The 15,884-nt window shown below is 34.9% G+C and overlaps 1 protein-coding gene across 2 annotated transcripts in view; it reads right to left on the reverse strand.

The window, feature by feature from the left end:
* Positions 1-2,702: 2,702 nt before the first annotated feature.
* The window catches only part of IGF1 (insulin like growth factor 1), an 84,678-nt gene continuing 71,496 nt past the window's right edge, over positions 2,703-15,884 (reverse strand). For both annotated transcript variants that reach the window (XM_049783184.1, XM_049783183.1), the window contains exon 4: positions 2,703-2,926. In XM_049783184.1, the coding sequence (XP_049639141.1) occupies positions 2,867-2,926 (60 nt within the window). In that variant the 3' untranslated portion in view covers positions 2,703-2,866. The remainder of the gene's footprint in view (positions 2,927-15,884) is intronic.

Here is a 15,884-nt window from a genome sequence, read left to right on the forward strand (position 1 = left end):
TCTCTTTTAATTTATATAAAAATAAGATTGTGGCTTAGTATGATGAGTACATTTTTCATTAGTTGATATTTAATTCGATTTGGAGAGGATCATTTGTTAGTAAAAGTTAAGAAAGATAATATAGCTTTTCATATTTTAGTTTTCTCACTGGGTATTTTTGGCTGGGAATAGAATTATAAAATGAATAAAATAAGTCTAGAACACCTTAGAATCACCTTCCCTAAGTATGTCTGAAAATCCACAAGTCTGCCTGTGAAATGTTGCTGGGAGTTCTTTATTTTCAAAGGTACAGAAGAAGAACAAGTGATATCAGACATAAGTTATTGTGGGAAGAGGGCTTTGGACAGAACCTCTCTCTCCAGAAAACAAGTGAAGGGCAAAAGCCAACAAGGTTTATTTTTCTTCTGTCTACTGCAACCAGAACACAGTGAAGGACACCAGACATGGTTAACATGCTTGCTATGAGCTCTGCTTTTTTGCAAATGTGCAAAAAGCCAGAAAGTCTCTCTTTTCTTCTTTTCTTTCTTTCTTTTTCTTTTTTCTTTTTTCTTTTTTTTTTTTTTTTTGGCTTCTGAACCTTGAGGTGAGCCAGTGGGATTAAAAACTGAGATGTTGATTTTGTTTTCCACACACACTTTCCAAGAATAAAAAGAATAAAATGTGCATGAGGTAATCAAGCCCAGGGAGGCCTTAAAAAGAGCTCAAAAGTTCTAAGACTCTAAGGCAGATAAAAAGACAGATGATTCATTATTCCAATGAGAAAAATCTTGATTCATAGACACTTGGGGGGCTGTCATACATAGGCCTATCTTCGCCATTGAATTTTCTTGATACCAATTTTTATTCGAGTAGATAAGAAATATCCACAGAGGGCCAAGAAGGCCCTCTTCTAAGGACACAGGAGGAAAAATGACAAGCTATAAAGGAAAATTGCGTTCTTTAACTATTAACTGTTGTTAAGCATATTTTAACAACTACAATACGTATATGCATGTATAACTAAGAAAAGCAAATTTTATTAAAGAAAAGAATTTTACTAACTATTCTTTGAACGCATAAGATAAAATTACTTGATAACTTTGTTTTTCAAAATTAATAGAGTATTATTTTCAATTGGAAAAGGATGACTAGATTACAACTATCCAGAGGAGTCCATGAGTGCTAGTAAAGACAGTTAATCTTTCACTGATAGAAATCTTTTGGGTTTTCTCCTTTTTTTATTTTTCCTTTCTCTCTCTACTCTGTAGTCCTAAAATTCAAATGCAGAGCTGAAAACCAAATTATAAATCCAATGTTTCTAGTTTATTTTGAAAAGTATATTAAGAAAAATTTGAGCTATGCTCATTTAACAAATGGTGACCTGTGTTTGACAAAAGTGCCAAGTCAGGATCATTTGGCTAATCAAATTCTCAGGAAGCTCTAAATACGGTGTTTATAGAATTCCCCGTATCGCAACAATTCAATGACTCTGACGTTGCACCCTCATACCAACCCAGGGGTAAAAATCTGGAACTTTATCTTTTTCATTCTCATACCACCTTGATGAGGTAGGTAGATGACACATTGCCCCCATTTTGTAGAAGAGAAACTGAGGCACAGAAAGGTGAAATAATTTTGCCCAAGGTCACACGGAAGTGTGCTCATTATAGAATCAGCAGATTTGTTTCTCTGGGGAAAGAAACCAGAAGTGTTACAATGCCTAGTGTTTTGCTTTTCCCACCTCTTTCTGAACTCTTCCATCAAATTCTTATCTGTGAACTTTGTGCCTTATTTTACTGGGAAGGCATAATTGAAGGAATTGTTTTCTTTTACCAGCAGACAGATTTTTAATCCCCTTTCCCTTCTGTGGCATCTTTGGCTCCAGGCTCCCCCTTAGCTTTTTGCTTTCTCCTTTTACCGTTTTGGCCAGGCTCTTTCATATAACAAACTACAAAATAGCACCATTGTACTAAAAAAAAAAAAACCCAGAGTTTTACATATGGTTGATACATCCTGTATTATTGATATGCTAAATTTACATAGTGTTTTTATGGAAATATTGAAAGAGAACTTGCTAATTAGGTTGCACAAAACAAATATCACTGAAAGGAAGTGTGGAGAATTTAAGACTTTTATATTCTTAACACATAGGCCTAAAAAAATGATTGAAGTTGAAACCACTTACAATTTTTTTAAGTAAGAGGTCACAAAAATAAAGCTTTGTGTTGAAAATAAATGCATCCAACTTATATTTTTGCAAATGCCACAGATAGTTTGAGGGTTAAAATACAATTTGATTGCTTGCTGCTGCTATAGAGAGGCCAAATCAGACAAACATAACAGTGATGAGAGGGGTGGGGAGAGAATAGACAAACAAGATTATTGGACTGTAAAACAAATATCCTGTGATGTGTAGAAAGAAGTGCAAATAAAAAATTAATAAACCACTTTTACAAGGCTGCTGAATAAATGACTCCAATAGCCAAGATTCAGAGACAAATTTAGTGCAATTGGATCTATAAAACACCCATGCTTTGTGGCTCTTGAGAGGCAGGGTCTAAAATATATATGTGTGTGTATATATATGTATATATGTATATATTTTAAATATGTATATACATATATATTTCTCTATCAAACATTATTGATAAAGGATCAACAGCAATCTACCAACTTCAGGACCATTTTTGCAAGGTGCAAAAGTTTTAACAATCACACCTAAAGACAATGTTGGAATGTTTACTTGCATATTTCATTGGGGAGAATGCCCATCTTTTTCACTGTTATTATCAAACTTTTTTGGTAGGTTTTCTTGTGTTCAACAGATAACTTGGTGCAGCACAAAGGATCCTGTGGGTGGTATGTCATTCTTTATTCTTAGGACTTTCTACATTCTGTAGTTCTTGTTTCCTGCATTTCCTCTACTTATGTTCTTCAAATGTACTTCCTAAAAAGAAGAGAAAATATGGCATTAACTTGATAAAATTTTCTTACTCATCATTAATTGATAACATTAGGTCACATCTTTCATCTCGAAAGCCTCACAGTCAGTGGCCATTATTCTTATGTTTTTTATGAGAAAGACATATACGTATAGGTTGTTTAATTTTACTTTAATAAACCTCGCTCAACCTACTTTAATGTAACCTCTCTGACATGGAAATTATAAATAATACTGTTAGGGCACACGAAAATATGTTTCTATCTCTGTTATTACAGATTTATTGATAGGAAAGAGATCTTAATACATCTAATCTTTACCAGAGTACCTTTTCCTAATGAGAAAAAGAATCACATTCTGGACTCATCTTTTTATTATTTTATTATTTTTAATATAAATTTTTATCTAAGCACCATGATTACAAGCATGTTTGTAGTTGGGTTTCAGTTATAAATAGAACACCCCGATCAACAGTGCTACATTTCCACCACCAATGCCCCTTCTCCTCCCCCACCCCTGCCTGTATTTATGACAGGCATTTTACTTCTCTCATTCTTTAACATTGTCATGTTAGTTGTTAGTGTAGTTGTTTCCCTAGCTGAGTTCACCACTGTTTGTGGTGAGCTTTAAATTGTGAACCGGTCCTTCCAACCCTTCCAATCCTTAACTCTATTGTCTCTGAGTCTTATTACAGTTGAATTTTTCTTAAACCCAAGAATGAGACTATTCTGTGTCTATCTCTCTCCCTCTGACTTATTTCACTTAACATAATAGATCCCATGTACATCCATGTATAGGAAAATTTCATGACTTCATCTCTCCTGATGGCTGCATAATATTCCATTGAGTATATGTACCACAGTTTCTTTAGTCATTCACCTGTTGAAGGGCATCTTGGTTGTTTCCAGAGTCTGTCTATTGTAAATAGCACTTCTGTTTTATTATGTTGTTAAGAAAGATGTTTTTCTTTTATGTTTGTCTATTTCTACTTTGGCAAGAGGCAGATGTTTATTACTTGAAGGTTAGAAAGTTTTATAATTGACTTAGAATTTAAAAAACTACAGTGTAGTGATTTGGTCTCAAAACCTGGCTCACTAAATTTCTACCTATGTAAACTTGTGCAAATGAAATATTAATTTTTTCATGCTAAACTAGTAGAATGATGATGTCTAACTTGAAAAATTTAGTATTAAATAACTGGAATATCCCAAATCTTCCTTCTGGCTAAGACAAATGCCTGCTTTCCCATTTATTGTTGGAGCTTTGAGATCTGTTAAGATCTTAGGTAACACCCAAACCTGAGTCCTGTAGAGAAAGATGGGCAGAATATTTTATCAACCTTAGAAAAATATACATATTAGCAAATCTATTGGGGATTTGTTAATTTTTCTTGTATATTTCTTTCAGCTCTACCTGGAACATTAAAGTTATCAATAAACCCTGAATAAAATCCTAGTTTTCACTTTGTAAGCTGATGATCAATATGCTTTAGAGCCTGGATAGAAGCTGTCATTCAAATAGCTAACACAGTCTCCACTAAAGAAAGATGGGGAAAAGTAAGAATTTGTACAGCATAGTCTAAAGTGTTATCTACCTAAAAATCCCAGATCATATATTTACTAAGTCTACTTCTCTTTGTGTTGTACAAAGCATTGAATTTCTTTTTTTCTTTCTTTATGTTTTGGGGCCACAACCAGAGATGCTGTGGGTGAGGGGCTACTCTCAACTCTATGCTTGGGGTCTTAGAAGACAGTGCTTGGGGGTCATTTTCTGTTGGGAATAGGCCTCATGCAATGAAAAGCATGTGCTCAAATCCTGGAGTTATCTCTCCAGCATGTTCTTTGTATTCCTCATCTTCTATCTTATTCTGCCTTGTTAAGGTGATTTTCCTAAAAAATGGAGAAAGACTTTTGGTACTACAGAGTAGGATTGCTAATGACCCAAATTCTTTAAAACTTCCTGTTCGATTCCCACAGTATTCTCATTTTAAATAGCTAATTTTGGAGGATATCACTTGCTACCAAATATTTCCAAATGATCAGGTACAAAAATAAACTAATTTAAATTTTAACTCTTTTGTTTGCTTTAGTTTTAAAAAATATTTTTTAAGAATCTGGATACTTTCCAGAGGAGGACAATTTTTATTCAAGAATGAAATAGCAACTATTTTGTTTTGAGTCAGATTAAATCTCTTCTCTTAACCCTTAACTCAAATTTCCAGAGGAAAAATATTTCAGGTATCTTCAATATTTTTCCTCATCAGATGAATTTTTTTATATTACCAAAACCCAACTACAGACATGCTAGTATGATGCTTAAATAAAGATATTTATTTTTTAAAAAGGATTGAGTTAGATTGATCAAATAGGTCTTATTCTTTGTCACCAATAGTTGTTGGGGGAAATGTTAGGCTCCATCCTAAGTAAGTTCAGAAACTTTCTTCTGGCTCTGTGCTCAGTACATCACATACAGTGCCTGGGATGGAACCCGGGTTAGCAACATACAAGACAAAAATGCAGTACTATCTCTGGTCAGAGAGTCCTTTTTCTATTTTTACTCTGAAGGTAGAGGTTTAGAATATAAATTTGAAGCAGAGGTCACTGGGTCTCTCTAGGCTTCTGAGCAAAGTTATGAGCAGAAACTCCCTTGAATCTAGTCCTCCAACACCCCAAATACCATGGTTCTCGTGCAAACACATGCTTTAAGGTGAAGGGCATTCAAAGCAGCTGCGATGTCAATGTTGTCTGGTTTGCTCTTGGCTTTCTTCCCAGGCTTTTACATATGACTTCTTTGTTGCAGACAATGACAGTGACAATACAAATGCACTCTGGGATTTGGTCTCAGTTGCATCTGCTAATTTGCTCATTGTCTGGCTATGACTATGGTGACTATAGTGGCAAGTAAGAAGCATGTTAGAAGCAGCTGGCAGGGCTGACACCCACCTTCCATCCACTTCTTGAAGGGTTATGAAACTGCCTCATTTTTAGCCAAGTAAAAAATTTTCACTTGAACAATTTGTCCAAGACAAACAAATCAGCTGAACCTGTTTCTAGTATGCCAGGAGACAAATTTTTGAAAGGAAAACAGTAGTGAGTAAATACTGTTTCTTATCAACATGCAGGAAGGTAAGATTATTTGAAAACAAATAACAACCAGTTGGTTCTTCCTCAAGTTCACTCATGAAGATTGGCTGAGGAAATTTATTCCTCTGAATGTTCGGCAATCTCTTCTAGTAATATGTGAAAAAGGGCTTTATTTGTGATGCACTATATCACAAATGTGACATATTCACAGAGATTGAGGAAGTGAGAAAAAGTCCTGAAATGGTCATTCACATTCTTCCTTGATGCAGTTTCATCTTCATCCCAGGGAAAGCTATACACAGACTTTTAGATTAAGATCTTGAAGGTTAGTGAGATTGGCAATAATAAGAGTAATCTTATTAGCATTATAAGCTTGCATAATCATTTCACCTAATTCTCCCAACCACTCACAAAGTGATGTTATTTTAATCTAGGCTCACTGAGATTTTGTAGCTGTTTGAGGTCACATGGAACAAATACATTGACTTGAGATCAATCATAAATAAATTTCTTATTTTAATACGATATTTATCCTATTAATTAAATTTTTATGTTTATTACATGCTGGGAAAACTGTATCTGATGTCCCAAGATCCAAATCTCTTTTCAATAGTGATAATTGATAATTCCATGAACTGTTCATGATTTTAGAGGGTAATAGATGTTGCATGGTTTTGTTTCTTCTTTTTTATTTTATTGAAACCATTGTGGTTTACAAAGCTCTTCATAGTTGTATTTCAGATATACAGAGAATCGGGGCCATTCCCACCACCAGTGTCGAACTCCCTCTACCAATGTTTCCAAGAATGCATCCTTCTACAGTAGAAGTGAGTACCTTTCCATATCATAAGATTCAGCTGAGTCCCACTATATGGTTGGCAATAGGAATCTTTTGCTAGTACTTAGTGAAAGCTAACTTGGTGAATACTATAAATCCTTCTTTCTATTTTTATGAGATTTTCCTAGAGAGTCAGAATCTAAAAGAAGAATGACAATAAGTTCTTTCTTAACATTCTAGGGAGGAAACAGAGAAGTTTTCAATGGACGATGCTTCCATTTTCTCTCACTTCAAACAGATATTGTGATATTCAAACAGTATTGTGTGACATCAATCTAAGAAAAGTCTCGTACTTTATACAAATCCTGAGAAATTACTGTGATACTTGAGATATTAGCAGCCAATTTCACAGCATAAAGTTCAAGCTCTACATTGATTGATTGAAAAAGGCAAGATGGGGGCAAGATATATGGAAAGTAAATCCCATATATTAGGTTTTTATCTGCTGAAAAGTATAGGCTTTCAACTATTTTACTGGCTTGTCTAGAAGATGGATGAAATTGTGGAGGTGGAATCCACTGTCTCAGTATTAAATTTGATAAAACAACTATCTCCTTATTTCAGGAAATTACAAGGTCAAATTTTAGGCGTGTTGGGCCAGCTCCCATTCTAAGGAGCTGAGGAAAGTGTCCTGCAACCTAATCAGTATTTTAATCTTTTGAAGGGCATTCCCACTGGCTCTTGCACTCAAGTGGTGCTCAGGGGGCCACATGGGATGTTAAGAACTGAAACCCTTGCACCACCGCTCTGACCTCAGAGCGCGGGTACAGTGGTAGGGCGTTTTTTGTACGGACCGTGGTTCAATTCCCCTGGCGTCCCATATTGTCCCCCAAGCAGGAGCGATTTCTGAGCGCTTAGCTAGGAGTAACCCCTGAGCATCACCAGGTGTGGCCCAAAAACAAGAGAGAGGAGAGAGAGGAGAGAGAGGAGAGAGAGGAGAGAGAGGAGAGAGAGAGAGAGAGAGAGAGAGAGAGAGAGAGAGAGAGAGAGAGAGAGAGAGAGAGAGAGAGAGAGAGAGAGAGAGAGAGAAATAGCAAAGCCAAGCACTTAACCTGTTGTATTATCTCTCCAGTGCCTAACCAATACTTTTTGATTTGTAACACCAGAGGATGAGGTATCTTTGTAGAAAGAATAGTGTTCCTAGAGCACTCACTATTACTGGTACTATTGGTCTGGTCAGTGCTCTCTTTTGCGTTTGTTGGAATGGTCATTATTTTTCAGTCAGATCCTTTCCTCTGACTATAGTTACTTATCCCAGATCCCTTCTGTACGCCCAAGACATACTATGGTGTAGAGCCCTACTGGAAAATACTAGACTATGTTATTAACCAACTTTGACTCAAGAACTCAGAAACCTTGATAAAATTCCCATAGACCATGGCAATATAGCATGTTTCCATCCAACCATCTCTCTTTTTTGCTCCCTTTCATGCTCTTTACATTTGCCCTCAACCTGACAGCTTTCTAAGTCTCTCCCATTCTCTCCATGCAGGCATTTATTCTGAGAAAATTCTTGGTTCCCTTAACTGAGGCTCAGTTCTTTCTTAATGAGAGGGGTTTTATGCATCTGGATTGGATCCTGACTCTCTTCATGGGAATTGTGGGACCTTTGTCAATTATGTTATTGATCACTCCTTGTTATTTTCCTCTTCTGTAAAACAAAACTGAGCACCTACCTCTTATTAAGGTTACATATAATCATCCTGATATTGAACCTTGTATGTATGTATGTATGCATATATTATATATATATATATATATATATATATATATATATATATATATATATACACCTTTCTATCTCTGTGCACAGGAGAATCAATATTAAGGATTCCATTTTGTAAATTTTATTTTATTGTTAGCAAAGTCAGTTTGTTCTGGATTCTATGCTATCAGAGCCCAATCTGGGCATACCTTTGTTGGAGAGTTGATGTACTGTGCAGTAATGGCTTCTGTGTTTTTTTCCTTACTGGAAGGTAAGCTACTTGAGGGAACGTAACTCTATTCCTTTACCATTGTCTCCTCATGAGATGCAAGGTATTTCAAGAAAAGTAGCAAATGATGAAATACTTGCTACAGCATAGATTTCAATCTCCTGCAGGAATGGGGGCATAGAGTCTAGCTCCAAAGCAAACTTTGTAGGACTCTCTACAAGAGGGTCTTTACAATGATTAAGAGCCTAGCTCTTGGTGAAATTTATCATTGATGAATTATGGTACAGTAAATATTAAGAAATGCAGGAAAGAAAGCACTGCACATAATTTACAAATTGAAGAATATCTTGGGGCTGAAGCAATAGGGTTTTTTTTTTCTTGCATGCAGGCAGCCCAACTTTAATTCACAGATTCCATCTGGTCCCCTGAGCCTGCCAGGAGTGACCCCTGAGATCAGAGCCCGGAATAAGCCCAGAGCATTTCCAGATGAAGTTCAAAACCAAACCCAAACAAACTAAAATAAAAAAATTGAAATATATCTTGATTCTGGAGTCTGGTCTGGTCATTTGTTTAAGCAAAACCTTGCCTAGCCATTTAGTTATTCTCAGTCCAATGGTGGGGGCTTAAAATAGGGGATAATTACAGTGTTTGCATTACTGGTAAGTGGTAGGATTGTAGAGGCAACTAACTTATTATATCATTTCATATGTAATGTGACTAAGAAACATAATCTATGATTATTGTCCCTCTGCAATCTCTTTCACCTCATCCTATTCACAATTATAGTTAATAAAAAGCACCCCATGCTGCTGGAGAAAGACTGGGATTTCTAGAAAATTGTTGAGAATTCAGTGCTCCCTTGAATGCTGAGATTTTAGATGTATCACTCTCACGTTTAACCCCACAGTGACTTGTACATCCCTAGGAATTCCAGGAAGGAGCTTGTGTTTGTTCCATTATAATTTAAGATTGTCCTGATTTAGGAACTGTCTCACTCTTCAAAGAATGCCATCAGACTATTTCAAATAGTTCTGCTTGCGATATAAGAAGTCATTTGCTAAAATAGTTTAAAACCTGGAGAGAAATAAGAAAATATGCTGAAGGGTATTTTCCCTCACTGGCAAGAGGTATTTGTGCTTTCTTTCATAGTTTTGAAGAATATTAAAAATCCTTTAGGGTTATAGGATGTTTGAACAAACTACAAAGTAGCTGTGCTTGTACTACATTTCAAATTAAAAAAAAAAAAGATTTAAACATATGATCTGCTCTAGAAGACACTAATTTTAAAACTGCTAAAAGGTTAAAATATGGTACCTTAGAAAAGTGAAACTCCAGATTCTAGTAATTTCACTTACAGTTGTGTTAAAAATTCAGCACATTCTTACCTAAACATTGGATTTGAGTTTTTCTTCTCTCTTAAACCTCCAACATGCCATTATTTCATCTTATGAACCACTCATGCAGGAGTGCTTAAGTTAGTATACCTAACAATTTATATTGTAGCATTCTAGGGGTTTGGGAAGGCTAGGGTTTATACCTTTTGTTGTCATTTCAGTGAAAGAGTTATGAGAAGGGTGTTTCCTTCTTTCACTCTTTGTGTATGACAAATCTAGGCCGAAAATTAAAATGTTGTTTCTGAATTTTCTTCCTCACTGAATTGAGAGGAATTTTGGAAGTTTAGAAGTCTCTTCTGAACTTTTAGGATGAACAAAGTAACACTAGGACAAGTAGAAGTGATTTGCATCTGTATGAGGTTGATGGGAGCCTTCAGCATATTAAAGTAAACATGTAGGGTGCCAGCTAGTGCTTTTCCAAGACAGAAAATGGCACAAGAACAATTCATGTGTCTATACAGTTTTTTTTTTAAATCAGAATTGTTGCCTGGCGAGAACAATTCATGTGTGTATATAATTTTTAAAAAAACAGAAGGGTGCCAAAAGCATTTTTACAAACTGTATTCCAGTCTTCTTTGTGAGAGGAAAATAAATCTTGTTTACAGAAAGAAAAACTCATGCATGATAGTGGTCCAGATCAATGGGTAGTAACAAAAATCACCAACACCATCATCATTAACATATTCATCTTTTTACTGATTGTTTCATTTATAATTTTCCTGTCTTCTAGTCCTACATTGCCTCATGAACCAGTGTAGCATACCATATTCACACCACTACATTAAAATTGATAGATGTTGCTTCTCAAGTTGCTTCTCTGTCAATTGATTAGAAAACCTTACCCAACCCTCCAAGTTATTTCTAATTATTTTGAATTTTTGTTTTGCCATTATTGTTAAATAGACTGTAACAATAGCATGCTATATTTTCAAAACAGATGGCATGGCTGGTTGATCTTTGATTATTTGATCCCTCATAGGTGGCTTACAGAAAGCCACATGTGAATGTTTATATAGTATAACACATAATTTTGTAAAAATTTGGCATATAAAGCCCAGCCTAAAAGCATGGACCCTGGGTCAATTTGGTTTTGACACAAAATCCTGTAGGTTCTCATTTGGAGCTATGGTGCTTTGTTACTAGACAGGAATTGACTGTCTACTAATCATTTCATAGGTCTTGTTTCTAAAGCCCATTTTGTTGCAATATTTTTGAATGCAAATAAAAAGAGAAGTAAAAGGAAAGTATAAATCATTGTTCTCTTTGCTTCCAGGAGTGGCATGGGCCTGTGTTTAAATAAATATATGTCTTTAATTCAATAGGAAGAAAAGTATATGTCAGAGTATATAGAGAAAATTAGAATATAATGGTTAAAAAATGAAAAGTATTAGAAAAGGCATGGGATTATTATTACCAATCATCCCAACTTCTAAGAGATGTAGGGCCTGAGTATACTGACTGGAGAATTGGATGAACACACTTACTCTTGATTGTGTTGATCAAGAATTAGGCATGGATAAATTTAATGCTACAAATGGGCTTTATGTGAAAATGATGGTTTCTGTCCCTTCAAATAATTATCTCTTCATTTTTTTCTCTATAATCTTTCGTTTAAGTTTAGAATCTGGGTCTTTAAGAAAGCAAAGTTTCTCTATATAATTTTTATAGCTGAAACTCTGTTTACTTACAATTTTTGAACATTGTTTCCCCAAATTCCAATGGCATATGATAATGCAAATCTACACACAAAACTATACACACCATGTGCATGCACACAATCTAAAATACAAGAAAAGCAAGGAAAGTAAAATAGTCTTTTCTTCCCCAAACTATTTGTTACATTGTAAAGAACCAGTTAAAGCATTTAAAATTAGTTAGATGTCTCCTTTTTGTTATTTATTCCAAACCTTTACTTTATCTAAAAAATTAATTTTATGACTAATGGATCTTAAAACTAAAATAAATTAATAAACTAAATATGAGAAATTTCTACAATAATCTTTAGCTCTTGTTAGGAAACAATCCATAAGAGTGGTCAAGAGTTCCTAGGGTGGTAACAAATCTTGGCATTGCTCTGTAACCACTAGATATGAACTCCTGTCTTATGTTTTACACAATCTCTCTACTATTCTCATGCTTATGTATTTTATTTTCAAATTTACACATAATTTATGTCTAGAAATAATCTCTTCAGTTGTTGAATAAAAAGAATATAATATCTTCTAAAGTAAAGAAATAAAAACTCAAATAAATGGACATTGGGGAAAGGTGCCTTCAATAACGTTCTTAAGGGTGAAGATTCTGATTTTTGACCCGAGAGCTCTAGAAATCTCATCAGCATTGAAAACCTATTACTCCAATAAAAATATATTTGCTTTGCTTTGGTCAATTAATACTAATTTTTAAAGGCATCAGTAACTGGATTTATATTATTAAGATGAACATGCAACTGGAGGAACTCTGTAATGGATATTTAAAACCTCATAAAACCCACTTTGCTTCATCTAAAAAAAGATTTCTGTCTCCACTTCAAAGACTTCTTTAACTGTAGACTTATCAACTGTACTCTGGGGTATAAAAAAAACAGCTACTCTTAAATTTTACTTTAAAAATCTTATTCCTATTCAAAGGTAAGTAATCAGAATAGACCTCATCTTCCACAGTGAATGCTAAAGTTAATAAATAGGTAAATTTGTTACTTAAGAAAATGTTGATTCCTGTTAGTGGTTGGTGGGGAGAAGGAGATTAGGGGATGAAGGAAAGAGAGAGGAGAAAGAAACTCTTTGGAAGTTCATTTCTTTGCCTTTTTTTCTATAGCAATATGCTCATTGGAAGCTGTTTGAGGTTTTGTTTGTTTTTAGAGATGCTTGAAAGAAGATTAAATGCATGTGGAAGGCACTAGATTGTCAGTCCTAGAAACTCAAGTGTCCTGGAAGCTGTGTGAGCCCAGAAATATCCCACATTTGTATTTATTTTGGCAATTTTACTTAAAACTAGCAAGAACTGGAGTTCATGCTACACTTAAATTTTCCCCAGGCACTGTGAAATGAAAACACATATTACATTTGATTTTAACTGGTTGAAAAAATGGTGGTTCTATGACCTCAAAATGACAGTTAATGGTTCCTCATGTGGGAGAGCCAAGCTACCAGTTAAGTTGTAATTCTTCATAGAAATTGGGTTCTCAGGGTGGGAAGAGGTCTTATTTAATGTATGAGTTATCTTTTCTTGACAAATGCCTGAAATCTCACCAACACATTGTTGAAAGTGTTGAAAAGTTTTGAGACATTTTTGTTAAAGGTGAGATGCACTTCCACTTGAAGACCTATTTTTTAAAAATCAGATGGCTCTAATTGTCATAGCTGTATAATAATAGTAGCTAAAATCTTCATAGTGCTTACTATGTGCCAGTCACTATATAAGCACTCTAATATGCACTGCACACAAATGCATGACCACACGCTATCAATCAACCTCACAATTGTATGAGATAGATTCAGTTTTTAATCCTCATTTAACACATTAAGAAACTGAGGCACAGTTAAATTTTATGATGTGCTCAGGATCGGACAAGGAACAAGTTGTACAATCTTTTTCAGTTTTGTTTTTGGCCACACCTGGCAGTGCTTAGGGTTTATTCCTGACTCTGTACTCAGAAAACGCTCCTGGCAGGCACTGGGGATCAAATGGAATGTCTGGAATCAAACCTGGATCAATCCCGGTCAGCCGAGTGCAACGCAAATGCCCTACTGCTGTGCTATTGCTCCGACCCAATTTATACGATCTTTTAACTTTTTTGGGTGTGGGGGGCTCCATCTGACAATGCTCAGGGGTTACTCCTGGCTCTGCACCTAGGGTTTGCTCCTGCAGTGCTTAGGGGACCATCTAGGATGCCAGGGATTAAATCCGAGCTGGCTTTGTGTGAGGCAAGAGTTTACCCTTGTACTCTCTCTCTCTCCAATCCCCGATCTTTTAGCTTTTAACTCCAAAGTTCTTAGAGCATCATCCACCTCCTTCAAGTCTTACAGAACTTTGCACATTATAGATGATCTTTAAGAATATTTTCAACAAATTAGCATTGCATCCTGATGCCTTACATATTTTCATTAGTCTACTAGCACATCTTCATTATTTTTTCTTAAAAGAAAGTTAAAATAGAATTTTATACATTGATTAATACTCTGAACATTTTACAGTAGAACTGATACTACTAACAGGTATGTAACTTTCACTATAAAGTATTTAGTCTGTTGGCTATCCTTAGCAGTATATACTTGAATCATTTTAATTTAGGCAAGAGAAATAATTCTATATATGGAAAAATCCTGAGACACAATTCCTGTTTTACAATTTACTTGCTCCTCTGGATAAGATCAATTTTATCTCAATAATGATACTTTCGTGATCTTTATATCCTGTTCACCTACCTATATCACTTAATTGTCTCTCCTCCCTCTATCTTTGTATTGTCATTCTTCCCCACATCCATCCTTATCTTCATTCCTTTTGCTATCTATTCATCTTTCTAGCATCTCAAGTATCATTAGGTGCTTACTATTGATATGAAACTATAGATAATTCTTTCTCTTTTCCTTGTATTATGCAAGAATAGATTCCTTTTATTTACTTAAAATTACATAATATCATGCAAGATGATTGCTTTTATATAATGGCCATTCCAAAAGAAGTATATATTTTAATTTGGTCTGTGTCCTAAGCGTTCTTCAACTTTCAAATTCTGTTGTCTTTTTCCTTTTTATCTTTTCTTGAAGTTTATCGTGAATATTACTAAATATGTGATTCCAAGCCATGAAATATAAGTCATATAGCTGACATTTACTCAATTATCAACAAAAGATGGGAAGGAATGATACTTAAAAGAGCTTTTCCATAGAACATGAAATGTTCAGTCTTCTACCAGATATAGGTCCTTGAATGAGCCATCTGTATCTGCAGGATACTTTTGGATGGTGGCTGCAATAAGCAGTGTCTAGTGCTGGTCCCAAAGAATGAATGTTTTAGCAGAAGTCAGCATCTTCTGAATATTATCAGATGGGTTCAGGCACTAGTCTGACTTTTTTTTGTCTGCTCCAAGAAAATAGTGTCCATTTACATCTACATCAGTATGGGTAGCTTCTGTCTTGTGCTTTGACATACTTCTCATTGAAACTTTTCTTCTACTTTAGACAGAAACATATTATATTAGATAATGTATCCCCAAGTTTTGGAGAACCATAGAGGAAATATAGTCTTGAAATACAAAGTGTAGTAGGCTTGAGTACAGCAGAAAGGAAGTTCTTTTGGACTTTAACATTCTCCAGGTAGGCAATTTGGATGAAATATTTTATGTCTTGATGTAGTAATCTTCTTACCCCCCAACTGTATTGATTTGTGTGGCTGAGTATTTCTCTCATTCTTTCTTTGCTCTTTTCATTTGTAACTGTGTGACTATTAGGCTTTTTGTTACATTATCTGTATAAAATTCTAAGACCTAAATTTTGTGATTTTAATTTTCTTTATTTTCAGAGAAATACAGATCTTATTTATATTTTTGTTATCATCCATAACCTTCCTTCTGGAAGAAAAATAAAAAATTTGGGGGAGACATTATGTGTCCACTATCTCTCTGGAATTCTCTTTTGGAATTCTTTTTTTAGTACAGATTAATTCTATGCTGTTCTCTGCTGTTTTGAAAGCAGGTTAGAAGTTAAGCAT

The sequence above is a fragment of the Suncus etruscus genome, chromosome 11 (assembly GCF_024139225.1).
Source record: "Suncus etruscus isolate mSunEtr1 chromosome 11, mSunEtr1.pri.cur, whole genome shotgun sequence".
Classification (NCBI taxonomy): Eukaryota; Metazoa; Chordata; class Mammalia; order Eulipotyphla; family Soricidae; genus Suncus; species Suncus etruscus.